Source organism: Mustelus asterias, unplaced genomic scaffold (assembly GCF_964213995.1).
Source record: "Mustelus asterias unplaced genomic scaffold, sMusAst1.hap1.1 HAP1_SCAFFOLD_4220, whole genome shotgun sequence".
NCBI lineage: Eukaryota > Metazoa > Chordata > Chondrichthyes > Carcharhiniformes > Triakidae > Mustelus > Mustelus asterias.
The window spans coordinates 5001-21154 of NW_027594165.1; the positions used below are offsets into that span (position 1 = coordinate 5001).

The 16154-nt window shown below is 50.6% G+C and overlaps 1 protein-coding gene across 1 annotated transcript in view; it reads left to right on the forward strand.

Moving 5' to 3' along the window:
* The window catches only part of LOC144491012 (adenylate cyclase type 5-like), a gene marked incomplete at its 3' end in the record, with an annotated part of 16180 nt that extends 2457 nt beyond the window's left edge, over positions 1–13723 (forward strand). Inside the window, exons 3-6 of the mRNA XM_078208692.1 lie at positions 1801–1959; positions 2317–2492; positions 4755–4781; positions 13591–13723. Coding sequence (XP_078064818.1) covers positions 1801–1959; positions 2317–2492; positions 4755–4781; positions 13591–13723 — 495 coding nt within the window. The remainder of the gene's footprint in view (positions 1–1800; positions 1960–2316; positions 2493–4754; positions 4782–13590) is intronic.
* Between the last annotated feature and the right edge of the window lie 2431 nt (positions 13724–16154).

The following is a 16154-nucleotide window of genomic DNA, read 5'->3' on the forward strand; positions in this document are numbered from 1 at the left end:
CCCTCTACACTGTCCCCATCAAACACTCCCAGGACAGGTACAACACGGGGTTAGATACAGAGTAAAGCTCCCTCTACACTGTCCCCATCAAACACTCCCAGGACAGGTACAGCACGGGGTTAGATACAGAGTAAAGCTCCCTCTACACTGTCCCCATCAAACACTCCCAGGACAGGTACAACACGGGGTTAGATACAGAGTAAAGCTCCCTCTACACTGTCCCCATCAAACACTCCCAGGACAGGTACAGCACGGGGTTAGATACAGAGTAAAGCTCCCTCTACACTGTCCCCCCCCATCAAACACTCCCAGGACAGGTACAGCACGGGGTTAGATACAGAGTAAAGCTCCCTCTACACTGTCCCCATCAAACACTCCCAGGACAGGTACAGCACGGGGTTAGATACAGAGTAAAGCTCCCTCTACACTGTCCCCCATCAAACACTCCCAGGACAGGTACAGCATGGGGTTAGATACAGAGTAAAGCTCCCTCTACACTGTCCCCCATCAAACACTCCCAGGACAGGTACAGCACGGGGTTAGATACAGAGTAAAGCTCCCTCTACACTGTCCCCCCATCAAACACTCCCAGGACAGGTACAGCACGGGGTTAGATACAGAGTAAAGCTCCCTCTACACTGTCCCCCATCAAACACTCCCAGGACAGGGACAGCACGGGGTTAGATACAGAGTAAAGCTCCCTCTACACTGTCCCCCATCAAACACTCCCAGGACAGGTACAGCACGGGGTTAGATACAGAGTAAAGCTCCCTCTACACTGTCCCCCATCAAACACTCCCAGGACAGATACAGCACGGGGTTAGATACAGAGTAAAGCTCCCTCAACACTGTCCTCCCATCAAACACTCCCAGGACAGGTACAGCACGGGGTTAGATACAGAGTAAAGCTCCCTCTACACTGTCCCCCATCAAACACTCCCAGGACAGGTACAGCATGGGGTTAGATACAGAGTAAAGCTCCCTCTACACTGTCCCCCATCAAACACTCCCAGGACAGGTACAGCACGGGGTTAGATACAGAGTAAAGCTCCCTCTACACTGTCCCCCCATCAAACACAACCAGGACAGGTACAGCACGGGGTTAGATACAGAGTAAAGCTCCCTCTACACTGTCCCCCATCAAACACTCCCAGGACAGGGACAGCACGGGGTTAGATACAGAGTAAAGCTCCCTCTACACTGTCCCCCATCAAACACTCCCAGGACAGGTACAGCACGGGGTTAGATACAGAGTAAAGCTCCCTCTACACTGTCCCCCATCAAACACTCCCAGGACAGATACAGCACGGGGTTAGATACAGAGTAAAGCTCCCTCTACACTGTCCCCCCCATCAAACACTCCCAGGACAGGTACAGCACGGGGTTGGATACGGAGTAAAGCTCCCTCTACACTGTCCCCATCAAACACTCCCAGGACAGGTACAACACGGGGTTAGATACAGAGTAAAGCTCCCTCTACACTGTCCCCATCAAACACTCCCAGGACAGGTACAACACGGGGTTAGATACAGAGTAAAGCTCCCTCGACACTGTCCCCCATCAAACACTCCCAGGACAGGTACAGCACGGGGTTAGATACAGAGTAAAGCTCCCTCGACACTGTCCCCCATCAAACACTCCCAGGACAGGTACAGCACGGGGTTAGATACAGAGTAAAGCTCCCTCTACACTGTCCCCATCAAACACTCCCAGGACAGGTACAGCACGGGGTTAGATACAGAGTAAAGCTCCCTCTACACTGTCCCCCATCAAACACTCCCTGTCTCTCTGTCCCCACAGTTTGCCTGCAGCTCGGAGGACATTCGGGACTGTGTCTCGAGGGAACAAAACATCGCTGCCAGGATGGTCAATGCCTGTTACATCAAATCTCTCAATTACAGCCTTGGACAGGAACAAAGTCCCTGTGGAGGCAATTCCCTCTTCTGTAACTTTCCAGAGGTATGTCGGGGGTTGCTGCGTCATCGTAATACTGAGGGTGGGTGAATTGTTCAGGGTAGAGCACTGTGGGAGGGTCAGTGCTGAGGGAGCGCCGCACTGTGGGAGGGTCAGTGCTGAGGGAGCCCCGCACTGTGGGAGGGTCAGTGCTGAGGGAGCGCCGCACTGTGGGAGGGTCAGTGCTGAGGGAGCGCCGCACTGTGGGAGGGTCAGTGCTGAGGGAGCGCCGCACTGTGGGAGGGTCGGTGCTGAGGGAGCGCCGCACTGTGGGAGGGTCAGTGCTGAGGGAGCGCTGCACTGTGGGAGGCTCCTGAAGTTAAGGAAGGATTCTTGTCTTATCGATTGGTTTTGTTTTTCCAGTATTTTACCTACAGTGTCCTGCTGACGTTACTCGCCTGCGCTGTGTTCTTGCAAATCAGCAGCATTGGAAAGCTAATACTGATGCTAATCATTGAAGTCACCTATATTATCCTGGTCGAGTGGCCAAAGGTCAAACTCTTCGACAACTTTGACCTCCTCGTCACGGCCAACGCTCTGTAAGTCCCGAAGCCAGATCTTCCAATCACTCTCTCCGCCTTTTCCCCCCCGCCTGATAGCGTCTCACAGGAGGAGGCCATTCAGCCCCTCTCTCTCCAGCCTGTTACATAGAACATAGAACATAGAAAGCCACAGCACAAACAGGCCCTTCGGCCCACAAGTTGCGCCGATCACATCCCCACCTCTAGGCCTATCTATAGCCCTCAATCCCATTAAATCCCATGTACTCATCCAGAAGTCTCTTAAAAGACCCCAACGAGTTTGCCTCCACCACCACCGACGTCAGCCGATTCCACTCACCCACCACCCTCTGAGTGAAAAACTTACCCCTGACATCCCCCCTGTACCTACCCCCCAGCACCTTAAACCTGTGTCCCCTCGTAGCAACCATTTCAGCCCTTGGAAATAGCCTCTGAGAGTCCACCCTATCCAGACCCCTCAACATCTTGTAAACCTCTATCAGGTCACCTCTCATCCTTCGTCTCTCCAGGGAGAAGAGACCAAGCTCCCTCAACCTATCCTCATAAGGCATGCCCCCCAATCCAGGCAACATCCTTGTAAATCTCCTCTGCACCCTTTCAATGGCTTCAACATCTTTCCTGTAATGAGGTGACCAGAACTGCGTGCAGTACTCCAAGTGGGGTCTAACCAGGGTCCTATAAAGCTGCAGCATTATCTCCCGACTCCTAAACTCAATCCCTCGATTAATGAAGGCCAGTACGCCATACGCCTTCTTGACCGCATCCTCCACCTGCGAGGCCGATTTAAGAGTCCTATGGACCCGGACCCCAAGGTCCTTCTGATCCTCTACACTGCTAAGAATGGTACCCTTCATTTTATACTGCTGCTCCATCCCATTGGATCTGCCAAAATGGATCACTACACACTTATCCGGGTTGAAGTCCATCTGCCACTTCTCCGCCCAGTCTTGCATTCTATCTATGTCTCGCTGCAACTTCTGACATCCCTCCAAACTATCCACAACACCACCTACCTTGGTGTCGTCAGCAAACTTACCAACCCATCCCTCCACTTCCTCATCCAGGTCATTTATGAAAATGACAAACAGCAAGGGTCCCAGAACAGATCCCTGGGGCACTCCACTGGTCACTGACCTCCATGCAGAGAAAGACCCCTCCACAGCCACTCTCTGCCTTCTGCAGGCAAGCCAGTTCTGGATCCACAAGGCAACAGCCCCTTGGATCCCATGCCCTCTCACTTTCTCAAGAAGTCTTGCATGGGGGACCTTATCGAACGCTTTGCTGAAGTCCATATAGACCACATCCACCGCTCTTCCTTCGTCAATGTGCTTGGTCACATTTTCAAAGAACTCAACCAGGCTCGTAAGGCACGACCTGCCCCTGACAAAGCCGTGCTGACTACTTTTGATCATACTAAACTTCTCTAGATGATCATAAATCCTGTCTCTCAGGATCCTCTCCATCAACTTACCAACCACTGAGGTTAGACTCACCGGTCGGTAATTTCCCGGGCTGTCCCTGTTCCCTTTCTTGAATATAGGGACCACATCCGCAATCCTCCAATCCTCCGGAACCTCTCCCGTCTCCATCGACGATGCAAAGATCATCGCCCCTCTCCAGCCTGTTAGACAGGAACAGGAGACCATTCAGCCCCTCTCCAGCCTGTTACACAGGAACAGGAGGAGGCCATTCAGCCCCTCTCTCTCCAGCCTGTTACACAGGAACAGGAGGAGGCCATTCAGCCCCTCTCTCTCCAGCCTGTTACACAGGAACAGGAGGAGGCCATTCAGCCCCTCTCCAGCCTGTTAGACAGGAACAGGAGACCATTCAGCCCCTCTCCAGCCTGTTACACAGAAACATGAGGAGGCCATTCAGCCCCTCTCTCTCCAGCCTGTTACACAGGAACAGGAGGAGGCCATTCAGCCCCTCTCTCTCCAGCCTGTTACACAGGAACAGGAGGAGGCCATTCAGCCCCTCTCTCTCCAGCCTGTTACACAGGAACAGGAGGAGGCCATTCAGCCCCTCTCTCTCCAGCCTGTTACACAGGAACAGGAGGAGGCCATTCAGCCCCTCTCTCTCCAGCCTGTTACACCAGAAAATTCACTCACTCATTCACTCTGTCTCATACACACACACACATAAATACACAAACACTCATTGATTCTCACACACGTACCCACACATACTGACACGTGAACACAATTCTATATATATTTTTGGCTGAATGAGTTCTTTCCGATTTATGCATCCGATGTAATCTCTCTCTCTCTCTCTCTCTAGGGGAACCTACAATGAAACAGCCAGCTGGTGAGTGTTAATCTCATTGCTCTGACAGTGCGCTCTTGGCCGCAGCAGTTAACATACTTCATGGCATCGAGGGGTTCACACAGGGGTACGACAACACTTCTGAGAGGGTTAATACTGAGGGGGGAGTGTGTAACACGGGACAGCGCCTTAGAACTGAGAGTCCCCTACTGAGGGACAGTGTGTGAGAGAGTGTTATACTGAGGGACAGTGTGTGTGAGAGAGTGTTATACTGAGGGACAGTGTGTGTGAGAGAGTGTTATACTGAGGGACAGTGTGTGAGAGAGTGTTATACTGAGGGACAGTGTGTGTGAGAGAGTGTTATACTGAGGGACAGTGTGTGTGAGAGAGTGTTATACTGAGGGACAGTGTGTGTGAGAGAGTGTTATACTGAGGGACAGTGTGTGAGAGAGTGTTATACTGAGGGACAGTGTGTGTGAGAGAGTGTTATACTGAGGGACAGTGTGTGTGAGAGAGTGTTATACTGAGGGACAGTGTGTGTGAGAGAGTGTTATACTGAGGGACAGTGTGTGTGAGAGAGTGTTATACGGGGGACAGTGTGTGAGAGTGTTATACTGAGGGACAGTGTGTGTGAGAGAGTGTTATACTGAGGGACAGTGGGTGTGAGAGAGTGTTATACTGAGGGACAGTGTGTGTGTGTGAGAGTGTTATACTGAGGGACAGTGTGTGTGTGAGAGTGTTATACTGAGGGACAGTGTGTGAGAGAGTGTTATACGGGGGACAGTGTGTGTGAGAGAGTGTTATACTGAGGGACAGTGTGTGAGAGTGTTATACTGAGGGACAGTGTGTGTGAGAGTGTTATACTGAGGGACAGTGTGTGTGTGAGAGAGTGTTATACTGAGGGACAGTGTGTGTGAGAGAGTGTTATACTGAGGGACAGTGTGTGAGAGTGTTATACTGAGGGACAGTGTGTGAGAGAGTGTTATACTGAGGGACAGTGTGTGAGAGTGTTATACTGAGGGACAGTGTGTGAGAGAGTGTTATACTGAGGGACAGTGTGTGTGAGAGAGTGTTATACTGAGGGACAGTGTGTGTGAGAGAGTGTTATACTGAGGGACAGTGTGAGAGAGAGTGTTATACTGAGGGACAGTGTGTGAGAGAGAGTGTTATACTGAGGGACAGTGTGTGTGTGAGAGTGTTATACTGAGGGACAGTGTGTGTGAGAGAGTGTTATACTGAGGGACAGTGTGTGTGTGAGAGTGTTATACTGAGGGACAGTGTGTGTGAGAGAGTGTTATACTGAGGGACAGTGTGTGTGTGTGAGAGTGTTATACTGAGGGACAGTGTGTGTGAGAGTGTTATACTGAGGGACAGTGTGTGTGAGAGAGTGTTATACTGAGGGACAGTGTGTGAGAGAGTGTTATACTGAGGGACAGTGTGTGTGAGAGTGTTATACTGAGGGACAGTGTGTGTGTGAGAGTGTTATAACTGAGGGACAGTGTGTGAGAGAGTGTTATACTGAGGGACAGTGTGTGTGAGAGAGTGTTATACTGAGGGACAGTGTGTGTGAGAGAGTGTTATACTGAGGGACAGTGTGTGTGAGAGAGTGTGAAACTGAGGGACAGTGTGTGTGAGAGAGTGTTATACTGAGGGACAGTGTGTGTGTGAGAGTGTTATACTGAGGGACAGTGTGTGTGAGAGAGTGTTATACTGAGGGACAGTGTGTGTGTGTGAGAGTGTTATACAGAGGGACAGTGTGTGTGAGAGAGTTATACTGAGGGACAGTGTGTGAGGGTCTTATACTGAGGGACAGTGTGTGTGAGAGAGAGTGTTATACTGAGGGACAGTGTGTGTGAGAGAGAGTGTTATACTGAGGGACAGTGTGTGTGAGAGAGCGTCAGACTGAGGGACAGTGTGTGAGAGAGTGTTATACTGAGCGACAGTGTGTGAGAGTGTTATACTGAGGGACAGTGTGTGTGAGAGAGTGTTATACTGAGGGACAGTGTGTGTGAGAGAGTGTTATACTGAGGGACAGTGTGTGTGAGAGAGTGTTATACTGAGGGACAGTGTGTGTGAGAGAGTGTTATACTGAGGGACAGTGTGTGTGTGAGAGTGTCATACTGAGGGACAGTGTCTGTGTGAGAGTGTTATACTGAGGGACAGTGTGTGAGAGAGTGTTATACTGAGGGACAGTGTGTGTGAGAGAGTGTTATACTGAGGGACAGTGTGTGTGAGAGAGTGTTATACTGAGGGACATTGTGTGTGAGAGAGTGTTATACTGAGGGACAGTGTGTGTGAGAGAGTGTTATACTGAGGGACAGTGTGTGTGTGAGAGAGTGTTATACTGAGGGACAGTGTGTGAGTGAGAGAGTGTTATACTGAGGCACAGTGTGTGTGAGAGAGAGTGTTATACTGAGGGACAGTGTGTGTGTGAGAGAGTGTTATACTGAGGGACAGCGTGTGTGAGAGAGTGTTATACTGAGGGACAGTGTGTGTGTGAGAGTGTTATACTGAGGGACAGTGTGTGTGTGAGAGAGTGTTATACTGAGGGACAGTGTGTGTGTGAGAGAGTGTTATACTGAGGGACAGTGTGTGAGAGAGAGTGTTATACTGAGGGACAGTGTGTGTGAGAGAGTGTTATACTGAGGGACAGTGTGAGAGAGTGTTATACTGAGGGACAGTGTGTGTGTGAGAGAGTGTTATACTGAGGGACAGTGTGTGTAAGAGCGAGTGTTATACTGAGGGACAGTGTGTGAGAGTGTTATACTGAGGGACAGTGTGTGTGAGAGTGTTATACTGAGGGACAGTGTGTGTGTGAGAGTGTTATACTGAGGGACAGTGTGTGAGAGAGAGAGTGTTATACTGAGGGACAGTGTGTGAGAGAGTGTTATACTGAGGGACAGTGTGTGTGAGTGTTATACTGAGGGACAGTGTGTGTGTGAGAGTGTTATACTGAGGGACAGTGTGTGTGTGAGAGAGAGTGTTATACTGAGGGACAGTGTGTGTGTGAGAGTGTTATACTGAGGGACAGTGTGTGAGGGAGAGAGTGTTATACTGAGGGACAGTGTGTGAGAGAGTGTTATACTGAGGGACAGTGTGTGTGAGTGTTATACTGAGGGACAGTGTGTGTGTGAGAGTGTTATACTGAGGGACAGTGTATGTGAGAGAGTGTTATACTGAGGGACAGTGTGTGAGAGAGAGTGTTATACTGAGGGACAGTGTGTGTGTGAGAGTGTTATACTGAGGGACAGTGTGTGTGAGAGAGTGTTATACTGAGGGACAGTGTGTGTGTGTGAGAGTGTTATACTGAGGGACAGTGTGTGTGAGAGAGTGTTATACTGAGGGACAGTGTGTGTGAGAGAGTGTTATACTGAGGGACAGTGTGTGTGAGAGAGTGTTATACTGAGGGACAGTGTGTGTGAGAGAGTGTTATACTGAGGGACAGTGTATGTGAGAGAGTGTTATACTGAGGGACAGTGTGTGAGAGAGAGTGTTATACTGAGGGACAGTGTGTGTGTGAGAGTGTTATACTGAGGGACAGTGTGTGAGAGTGTTATACTGAGGGACAGTGTGTGTGAGAGAGTGTTATACTGAGGGACAGTGTGTGTGTGTGAGAGTGTTATACTGAGGAACAGTGTGTGTGTGTGAGAGTGTTATACAGAGGGACAGTGTGTGTGAGAGAGTTATACTGAGGGACAGTGTGTGAGGGTCTTATACTGAGGGACAGTGTGTGTGAGAGAGAGTGTTATACTGAGGGACAGTGTGTGTGAGAGAGAGTGTTATACTGAGGGACAGTGTGTGTGAGAGAGCGTCAGACTGAGGGACAGTGTGTGAGAGAGTGTTATACTGAGCGACAGTGTGTGAGAGTGTTATACTGAGGGACAGTGTGTGTGAGAGAGTGTTATACTGAGGGACAGTGTGTGTGAGAGAGTGTTATACTGAGGGACAGTGTGTGTGAGAGAGTGTTATACTGAGGGACAGTGTGTGTGAGAGAGTGTTATACTGAGGGACAGTGTGTGTGTGAGAGTGTCATACTGAGGGACAGTGTCTGTGTGAGAGTGTTATACTGAGGGACAGTGTGTGAGAGAGTGTTATACTGAGGGACAGTGTGTGTGAGAGAGTGTTATACTGAGGGACAGTGTGTGTGAGAGAGTGTTATACTGAGGGACATTGTGTGTGAGAGAGTGTTATACTGAGGGACAGTGTGTGTGAGAGAGTGTTATACTGAGGGACAGTGTGTGTGTGAGAGAGTGTTATACTGAGGGACAGTGTGTGAGTGAGAGAGTGTTATACTGAGGCACAGTGTGTGTGAGAGAGAGTGTTATACTGAGGGACAGTGTGTGTGTGAGAGAGTGTTATACTGAGGGACAGCGTGTGTGAGAGAGTGTTATACTGAGGGACAGTGTGTGTGTGAGAGTGTTATACTGAGGGACAGTGTGTGTGTGAGAGAGTGTTATACTGAGGGACAGTGTGTGTGTGAGAGAGTGTTATACTGAGGGACAGTGTGTGAGAGAGAGTGTTATACTGAGGGACAGTGTGTGTGAGAGAGTGTTATACTGAGGGACAGTGTGAGAGAGTGTTATACTGAGGGACAGTGTGTGTGTGAGAGTGTTATACTGAGGGACAGTGTGTGTGTGAGAGAGAGTGTTATACTGAGGGACAGTGTGTGTGTGAGAGTGTTATACTGAGGGACAGTGTGTGTGAGAGTGTTATACTGAGGGACAGTGTGTGTAAGAGCGAGTGTTATACTGAGGGACAGTGTGTGAGAGTGTTATACTGAGGGACAGTGTGTGTGAGAGTGTTATACTGAGGGACAGTGTGTGTGTGAGAGTGTTATACTGAGGGACAGTGTGTGAGAGAGAGAGTGTTATACTGAGGGACAGTGTGTGAGAGAGTGTTATACTGAGGGACAGTGTGTGTGAGTGTTATACTGAGGGACAGTGTGTGTGTGAGAGTGTTATACTGAGGGACAGTGTGTGTGTGAGAGAGAGTGTTATACTGAGGGACAGTGTGTGTGTGAGAGTGTTATACTGAGGGACAGTGTGTGAGGGAGAGAGTGTTATACTGAGGGACAGTGTGTGAGAGAGTGTTATACTGAGGGACAGTGTGTGTGAGTGTTATACTGAGGGACAGTGTGTGTGTGAGAGTGTTATACTGAGGGACAGTGTATGTGAGAGAGTGTTATACTGAGGGACAGTGTGTGAGAGAGAGTGTTATACTGAGGGACAGTGTGTGTGTGAGAGTGTTATACTGAGGGACAGTGTGTGTGAGAGAGTGTTATACTGAGGGACAGTGTGTGTGTGTGAGAGTGTTATACTGAGGGACAGTGTGTGTGAGAGAGTGTTATACTGAGGGACAGTGTGTGTGAGAGAGTGTTATACTGAGGGACAGTGTGTGTGAGAGAGTGTTATACTGAGGGACAGTGTGTGTGAGAGAGTGTTATACTGAGGGACAGTGTATGTGAGAGAGTGTTATACTGAGGGACAGTGTGTGAGAGAGAGTGTTATACTGAGGGACAGTGTGTGTGTGAGAGTGTTATACTGAGGGACAGTGTGTGAGAGTGTTATACTGAGGGACAGTGTGTGTGAGAGAGTGTTATACTGAGGGACAGTGTGTGTGTGTGAGAGTGTTATACTGAGGGACAGTGTGTGTGAGAGAGTGTTATACTGAGGGACAGTGTGTGTGAGAGAGTGTTATACTGAGGGACAGTGTGTGTGTGAGAGTGTTATACTGAGGGACAGTGTGTGTGAGAGAGTGTTATACTGAGGGACGGTGTGTGTGTGAGAGAGTGTTATACTGAGGGACGGTGTGTGTGAGAGAGAGTGTTATACTGAGGGACAGTGTGTGTGAGAGAGTGTTATACTGAGGGACAGTGTGTGAGAGAGTGTTATACTGAGGGACAGTGTGTGAGAGTGTTATACTGAGGGACAGTGTGTGTGTGTGTTATACTGAGGGACAGTGTGTGAGAGAGTGTTATACTGAGGGACAGTGTGTGTGAGAGAGTGTTATACTGAGGGACAGTGTGTGAGAGTGTTATACTGAGGGACAGTGTGTGTGTGAGTGTTATACTGAGGGACAGTGTGTGAGAGTGTTATACTGAGGGACAGTGTGTGTGTGAGAGAGAGAGTTATACTGAGGGACAGTGTGTGTGTGAGTGTTATACTGAGGGACAGTGTGTGTGAGAGAGTGTTATACTGAGGGACAGTGTGTGTGTGTGAGAGTGTTATACTGAGGGACAGTGTGTGTGAGAGAGTGTTATACTGAGGGACAGTGTGTGTGTGTGAGAGTGTTATACTGAGGGACAGTGTGTGTGTGAGAGTGTTATACTGAGGGACAGTGTGTGTGTGAGAGTGTTATACTGAGGGACAGTGTGTGTGTGAGTGTTATACTGAGGGACAGTGTGTGTGTGTGAGAGTGTTATACTGAGGGACAGTGTGTGTGTGAGAGTGTTATACTGAGGGACAGTGTGTGTGTGAGTGTTATACTGAGGGACAGTGTGTGTGTGAGAGAGTGTTATACTGAGGGACAGTGTGTGTGTGAGAGTGTTATACTGAGGGACAGTGTGTGTGAGAGAGTGTTATACTGAGGGACAGTGTGTGTGTGTGAGAGTGTTATACTGAGGGACAGTGTGTGTGAGAGAGTGTTATACTGAGGGACAGTGTGTGTGAGAGAGTGTTATACTGAGGGACAGTGTGTGTGAGAGAGTGTTATACTGAGGGACAGTGTGTGAGAGAGTGTTATACTGAGGGACAGTGTGTGTGAGTGTTATACTGAGGGACAGTGTGTGTGAGTGTTATACTGAGGGACAGTGTGTGAGAGAGAGAGTTATACTGAGGGACAGTGTGTGTGAGAGAGAGAGTTATACTGAGGGACAGTGTGTGTGAGAGAGAGAGTTATACTGAGGGACAGTGTGTGAGAGAGTGTTATACTGAGGGACAGTGTGTGTGAGTGTTATACTGAGGGACAGTGTGTGTGAGAGAGAGAGTTATACTGAGGGACAGTGTGTGAGAGTGTTATATTGAGGGACAGTGTGTGAGAGAGTGTTATACTGAGGGACAGTGTGTGAGAGAGTGTTATACTGAGGGACAGTGTGTGTGAGTGTTATACTGAGGGACAGTGTGTGTGAGAGAGAGAGTTATACTGAGGGACAGTGTGTGAGAGTGTTATACTGAGGGACAGTGTGTGAGAGAGTTATACTGAGGGACAGTGTGTGTGAGAGAGTGTTATACTGAGGGACAGTGTGTGAGAGAGTGTTATACTGAGGGACAGTGTGTGTGAGTGTTATACTGAGGGACAGTGTGTGTGAGAGAGTGTTATACTGAGGGACAGTGTGTGAGAGAGAGTGTTATACTGAGGGACAGTGTGTGTGAGTGTTATACTGAGGGACAGTGTGTGTGAGAGTGTTATACTGAGGGACAGTGTGTGTGAGAGAGTGTTATACTGAGGGACAGTGTGTGTGAGTGTTATACTGAGGGACAGTGTGTGTGAGTGTTATACTGAGGGACAGTGTGTGTGTGAGAGTGTTATACTGAGGGACAGTGTGTGTGAGAGAGTGTTATACTGAGGGACAGTGTGTGAGAGAGAGTGTTATACTGAGGGACAGTGTGTGTGAGTGTTATACTGAGGGACAGTGTGTGTGAGAGTGTTATACTGAGGGACAGTGTGTGTGAGAGAGTGTTATACTGAGGGACAGTGTGTGTGAGTGTTATACTGAGGGACAGTGTGTGTGAGAGAGTGTTATACTGAGGGACAGTGTGTGTGTGAGAGTGTTATACTGAGGGACAGTGTGTGTGAGAGAGAGTTATACTGAGGGACAGTGTGTGTGTGAGAGTGTTATACTGAGGGACAGTGTGTGAGAGAGTTATACTGAGGGACAGTGTGTGAGAGAGAGAGTGTTATACGGGGGACAGTGTGTGTGTGAGTGTTATACTGAGGGACAGTGTGTGTGAGAGAGTTATACTGAGGGACAGTGTGTGTGTGAGAGTGTTATACTGAGGGACAGTGTGTGAGAGAGAGTGTTATACTGAGGGACAGTGTGTGTGTGAGTGTTATACTGAGGGACAGTGTGTGTGAGAGAGTTATACTGAGGGACAGTGTGTGTGTGAGAGTGTTATACTGAGGGACAGTGTGTGAGAGAGAGAGTGTTATACGGGGGACAGTGTGTGTGTGAGAGTGTTATACTGAGGGACAGTGTGTGTGTGAGAGAGTGTTATACTGAGGGACAGTGTGTGAGAGTGTTATACTGAGGGACAGTGTGTGAGAGAGTTATACTGAGGGACAGTGTGTGAGAGAGTTATACTGAGGGACAGTGTGTGTGAGAGAGTGTTATACTGAGGGACAGCGTGTGAGAGAGTGTTATACTGAGGGACGGTGTGTGTGAGAGAGAGAGTTATACTGAGGGACAGTGTGTGAGAGTGTTATACTGAGGGACGGTGTGTGTGAGAGAGCGAGTTATACTGAGGGACAGTGTGTGAGAGAGTTATACTGAGGGACAGTGTGTGTGTGAGAGTGTTATACTGAGGGACAGTGTGTGTGTGAGAGTGTTATACTGAGGGACAGTGTGTGTGAGAGAGTGTTATAACTGAGGGACAGTGCGTGAGAGAGTGTTATACTGAGGGACGGTGTGTGTGAGAGAGAGAGTTATACTGAGGGACAGTGTGTGTGAGAGAGTGTTATACTGAGGGACAGTGTGTGAGAGTGTTATACTGAGGGACAGTGTGTGTGAGAGTTATGCTGAGGGACGGTGGAACAGAGGATGTTGTATCTGGAGGGTCTCCTTCTGTGTCTGTGTCTCACTCTGCGCTGTCCACGTTGTGGGGGTCCCTCACCCTCCCTCTGCTCCCGCCCACAGCTCGGAGATGGGCACTAAGGTTGCCTTGAAGTACATGACGCCCGTTATCCTGACAGTGTTTGTGCTGGCTCTCTACCTCCATGCTCAGCAGGTAGAATCCACTGCCCGACTCGACTTCCTCTGGAAGTTACAGGTAAGGGATTAATCTGTCCCGGGCTTCCCCCCCCGGGAAAGGGAGCGGCGCGGTGGGGGGGGGGGGTGGAAACAGTGGGGGGGGGGGGACGGGAGTGCTAAATAGTGTCAGGACGAGGGCCTGTTTAATGGGTGTTGAGTGAGTGTGGGAGAGTAGGGACACTCTCTCTCACACACTGTCCCCCTGTAGGTGGCACAGTGTGGGTTAGCGCTGCTGCCTCACAGCGCCAGGGACCCGGGTTCGATTCCCGGCTTGGGGGGTCACTGTCCGTGCGGAGTCTGCACCTTCTCCCCGTGTCTGCGTGGGTTTCCTCCGGGTGCTCCGGTTTCCTCCCGCAGTCCGAAAGACGGGTGCTGGGTTAGGGTGGATTGGGCCGTGCTAAATTCTCCCTCAGTGTCACCCCGAACAGGAGTGTGGGCGACTCGGGGGGATTTACACAGTAACTTCATTGCGGTGTTAATGTAAGCCTAGAATCTTAGAAACCCGACAGCACAGAAAGAGGCCATTCGGCCCATCGAGTCTGCACCGACCACAATCCCACCCAGGCCCTACCCCCACATATTTACCCGCTAATCCCTCTAACCTACGCATCCCAGGACACTAAGGGGCAATTTTTAACCTGGCCAATCAACCTAACCCGCACATCTTTGGACTGTGGGAGGAAACCGGAGCACCCGGAGGAAACCCACGCAGACACGAGGAGAATGTGCAAACTCCACACAGACAGTGACCCGAGCCGGGAATCGAACCCAGGTCCCTGGAGCTGTGAAGCAGCAGTGCTAACCACTGTGCTACCGTGCCTACTCCAAATTCTAAGCTCTCTGTAGGACAGAATCCCAAACCATAATTTTTTTATCCATTCATGGGCCATGGGTGTCGCTGGTTGGGTCCACCATTTATTGCCCATCCCTAGTTGCCCCTTGGAGGGACAGTTGAGAGTCACCCACATTGCTGTGGCTCTGGAGCCACATGTAGGCCCAGACCGGGGTACGGACGGCAGATTTCCTTCCCTAAAGGGGAACCAGATGGGTTTTTCCCCACAATGGGTCATCAGTAGATTCTTAATCCCAGATATTTTTTTATTGAATTCAAATTCCCCCCATCTGCCGTGGGTGGGATTCGAACCCGGGGGTCCCCCCAGAACATCAGCTGGAGTTTCTGGATTAATAGTTTCGTGATAAGACCCACTGGGACATCGCCCCCCTCCCTCTCGCTCCTTTAGTCTGCAGAGTTGTATCCCGTAGGAACGGTTGTGGACCATTCGGCCCATCAAGTTACAGAGATAGGGAGGGGGTGTAGGGAGAGTGGAGGAGGTTACAGCGATAGGGAGGGGTGTAGGGGGAGTGGAGGAGGTTACAGAGATAGGGAGGGGGTGTAGGGGGAGTGGAGGAGGTTACAGAGATAGGGAGGGGGTGTAGGGGGGCTGGAGGAGGTTACAGAGATAGGGAGGGGGTGCAGGGTGTCTGGAGGAGGTTACAGAGGTAGGGAGGAGGTGTAGGGGGCTGGAGGAGGCTACAGAGATAGGGAGGGGGTGCAGGGGGTCTGGAGGAGGTTACAGAGGTAGGGAGGAGGTGTAGGGGGCTGGAGGAGGCTACAGAGATAGGGAGGGGGTGTAGGGGACAGGAGGAGGTTACAGAGATAGGGAGGGGGTGTAGGGGGCTGGAGGAGGTTACGGAGATAGGGAGGGGCTGTAGGGGGCTGGAGGAGATTACAGAGAAAGGGAGGGGGTGTAGGGGGCTGGAGGAGGTTACAGAGATCGGGAGGGGTGTAGGGGGGCTGGAGGAGGTTACAGAGATAGGGACGGGGGTGTAGGGGGTCTGGAGGAGGTTACAGAGATAGGGAGGGGGTGTAGGGGACAGGAGGAGGTTACAGAGATAGGGAGGGGGTGTAGGGGCCTGGAGGAGGTTACAGAGATAGGGAGGTGGTGTAGGGGGGTTGGAGGAGGGTACAGAGAGAGGGAGGGGGTGTAGGGGGCTGGAGGAGGTTACAGAGATAGGGAGGGGATGTAGGGGGGCTGGAGGAGGTTACAGAGATAGGGAGGGGATGGAGGGGGGCTGGAGGAGGTTACAGAGATAGGGAGGGGGTTTAGGGGGCTGGAGGAGGTTACAGAGATAGGGAGGGGTGTAGGGGGGCCGGAGGAGGTTACAGAGATAGGGAGGGGGTGTAGGGGGGCCGGAGGAGGTTACAGAGATAGGGAGGGGGTGTAGGGGGGCTGGAGGAGGTTACAGAGATAGGGAGGTGGTGTAGGGGGCTGGAGAAGGTTACAGAGATAGGGAGGGGGTGTAGGGGGGCTGGACGAGGTTACAGAGATAGGGAGGGGGGTGTAGGGGACAGGAGGAGGTTACAGAGATAGGGAGGGGGTGTAGGGGGCTGGAGGAGGTTACAGAGATAGGGAGGTGGTGTAGGGGGGTTGGAGGAGGGTACAGAGAGA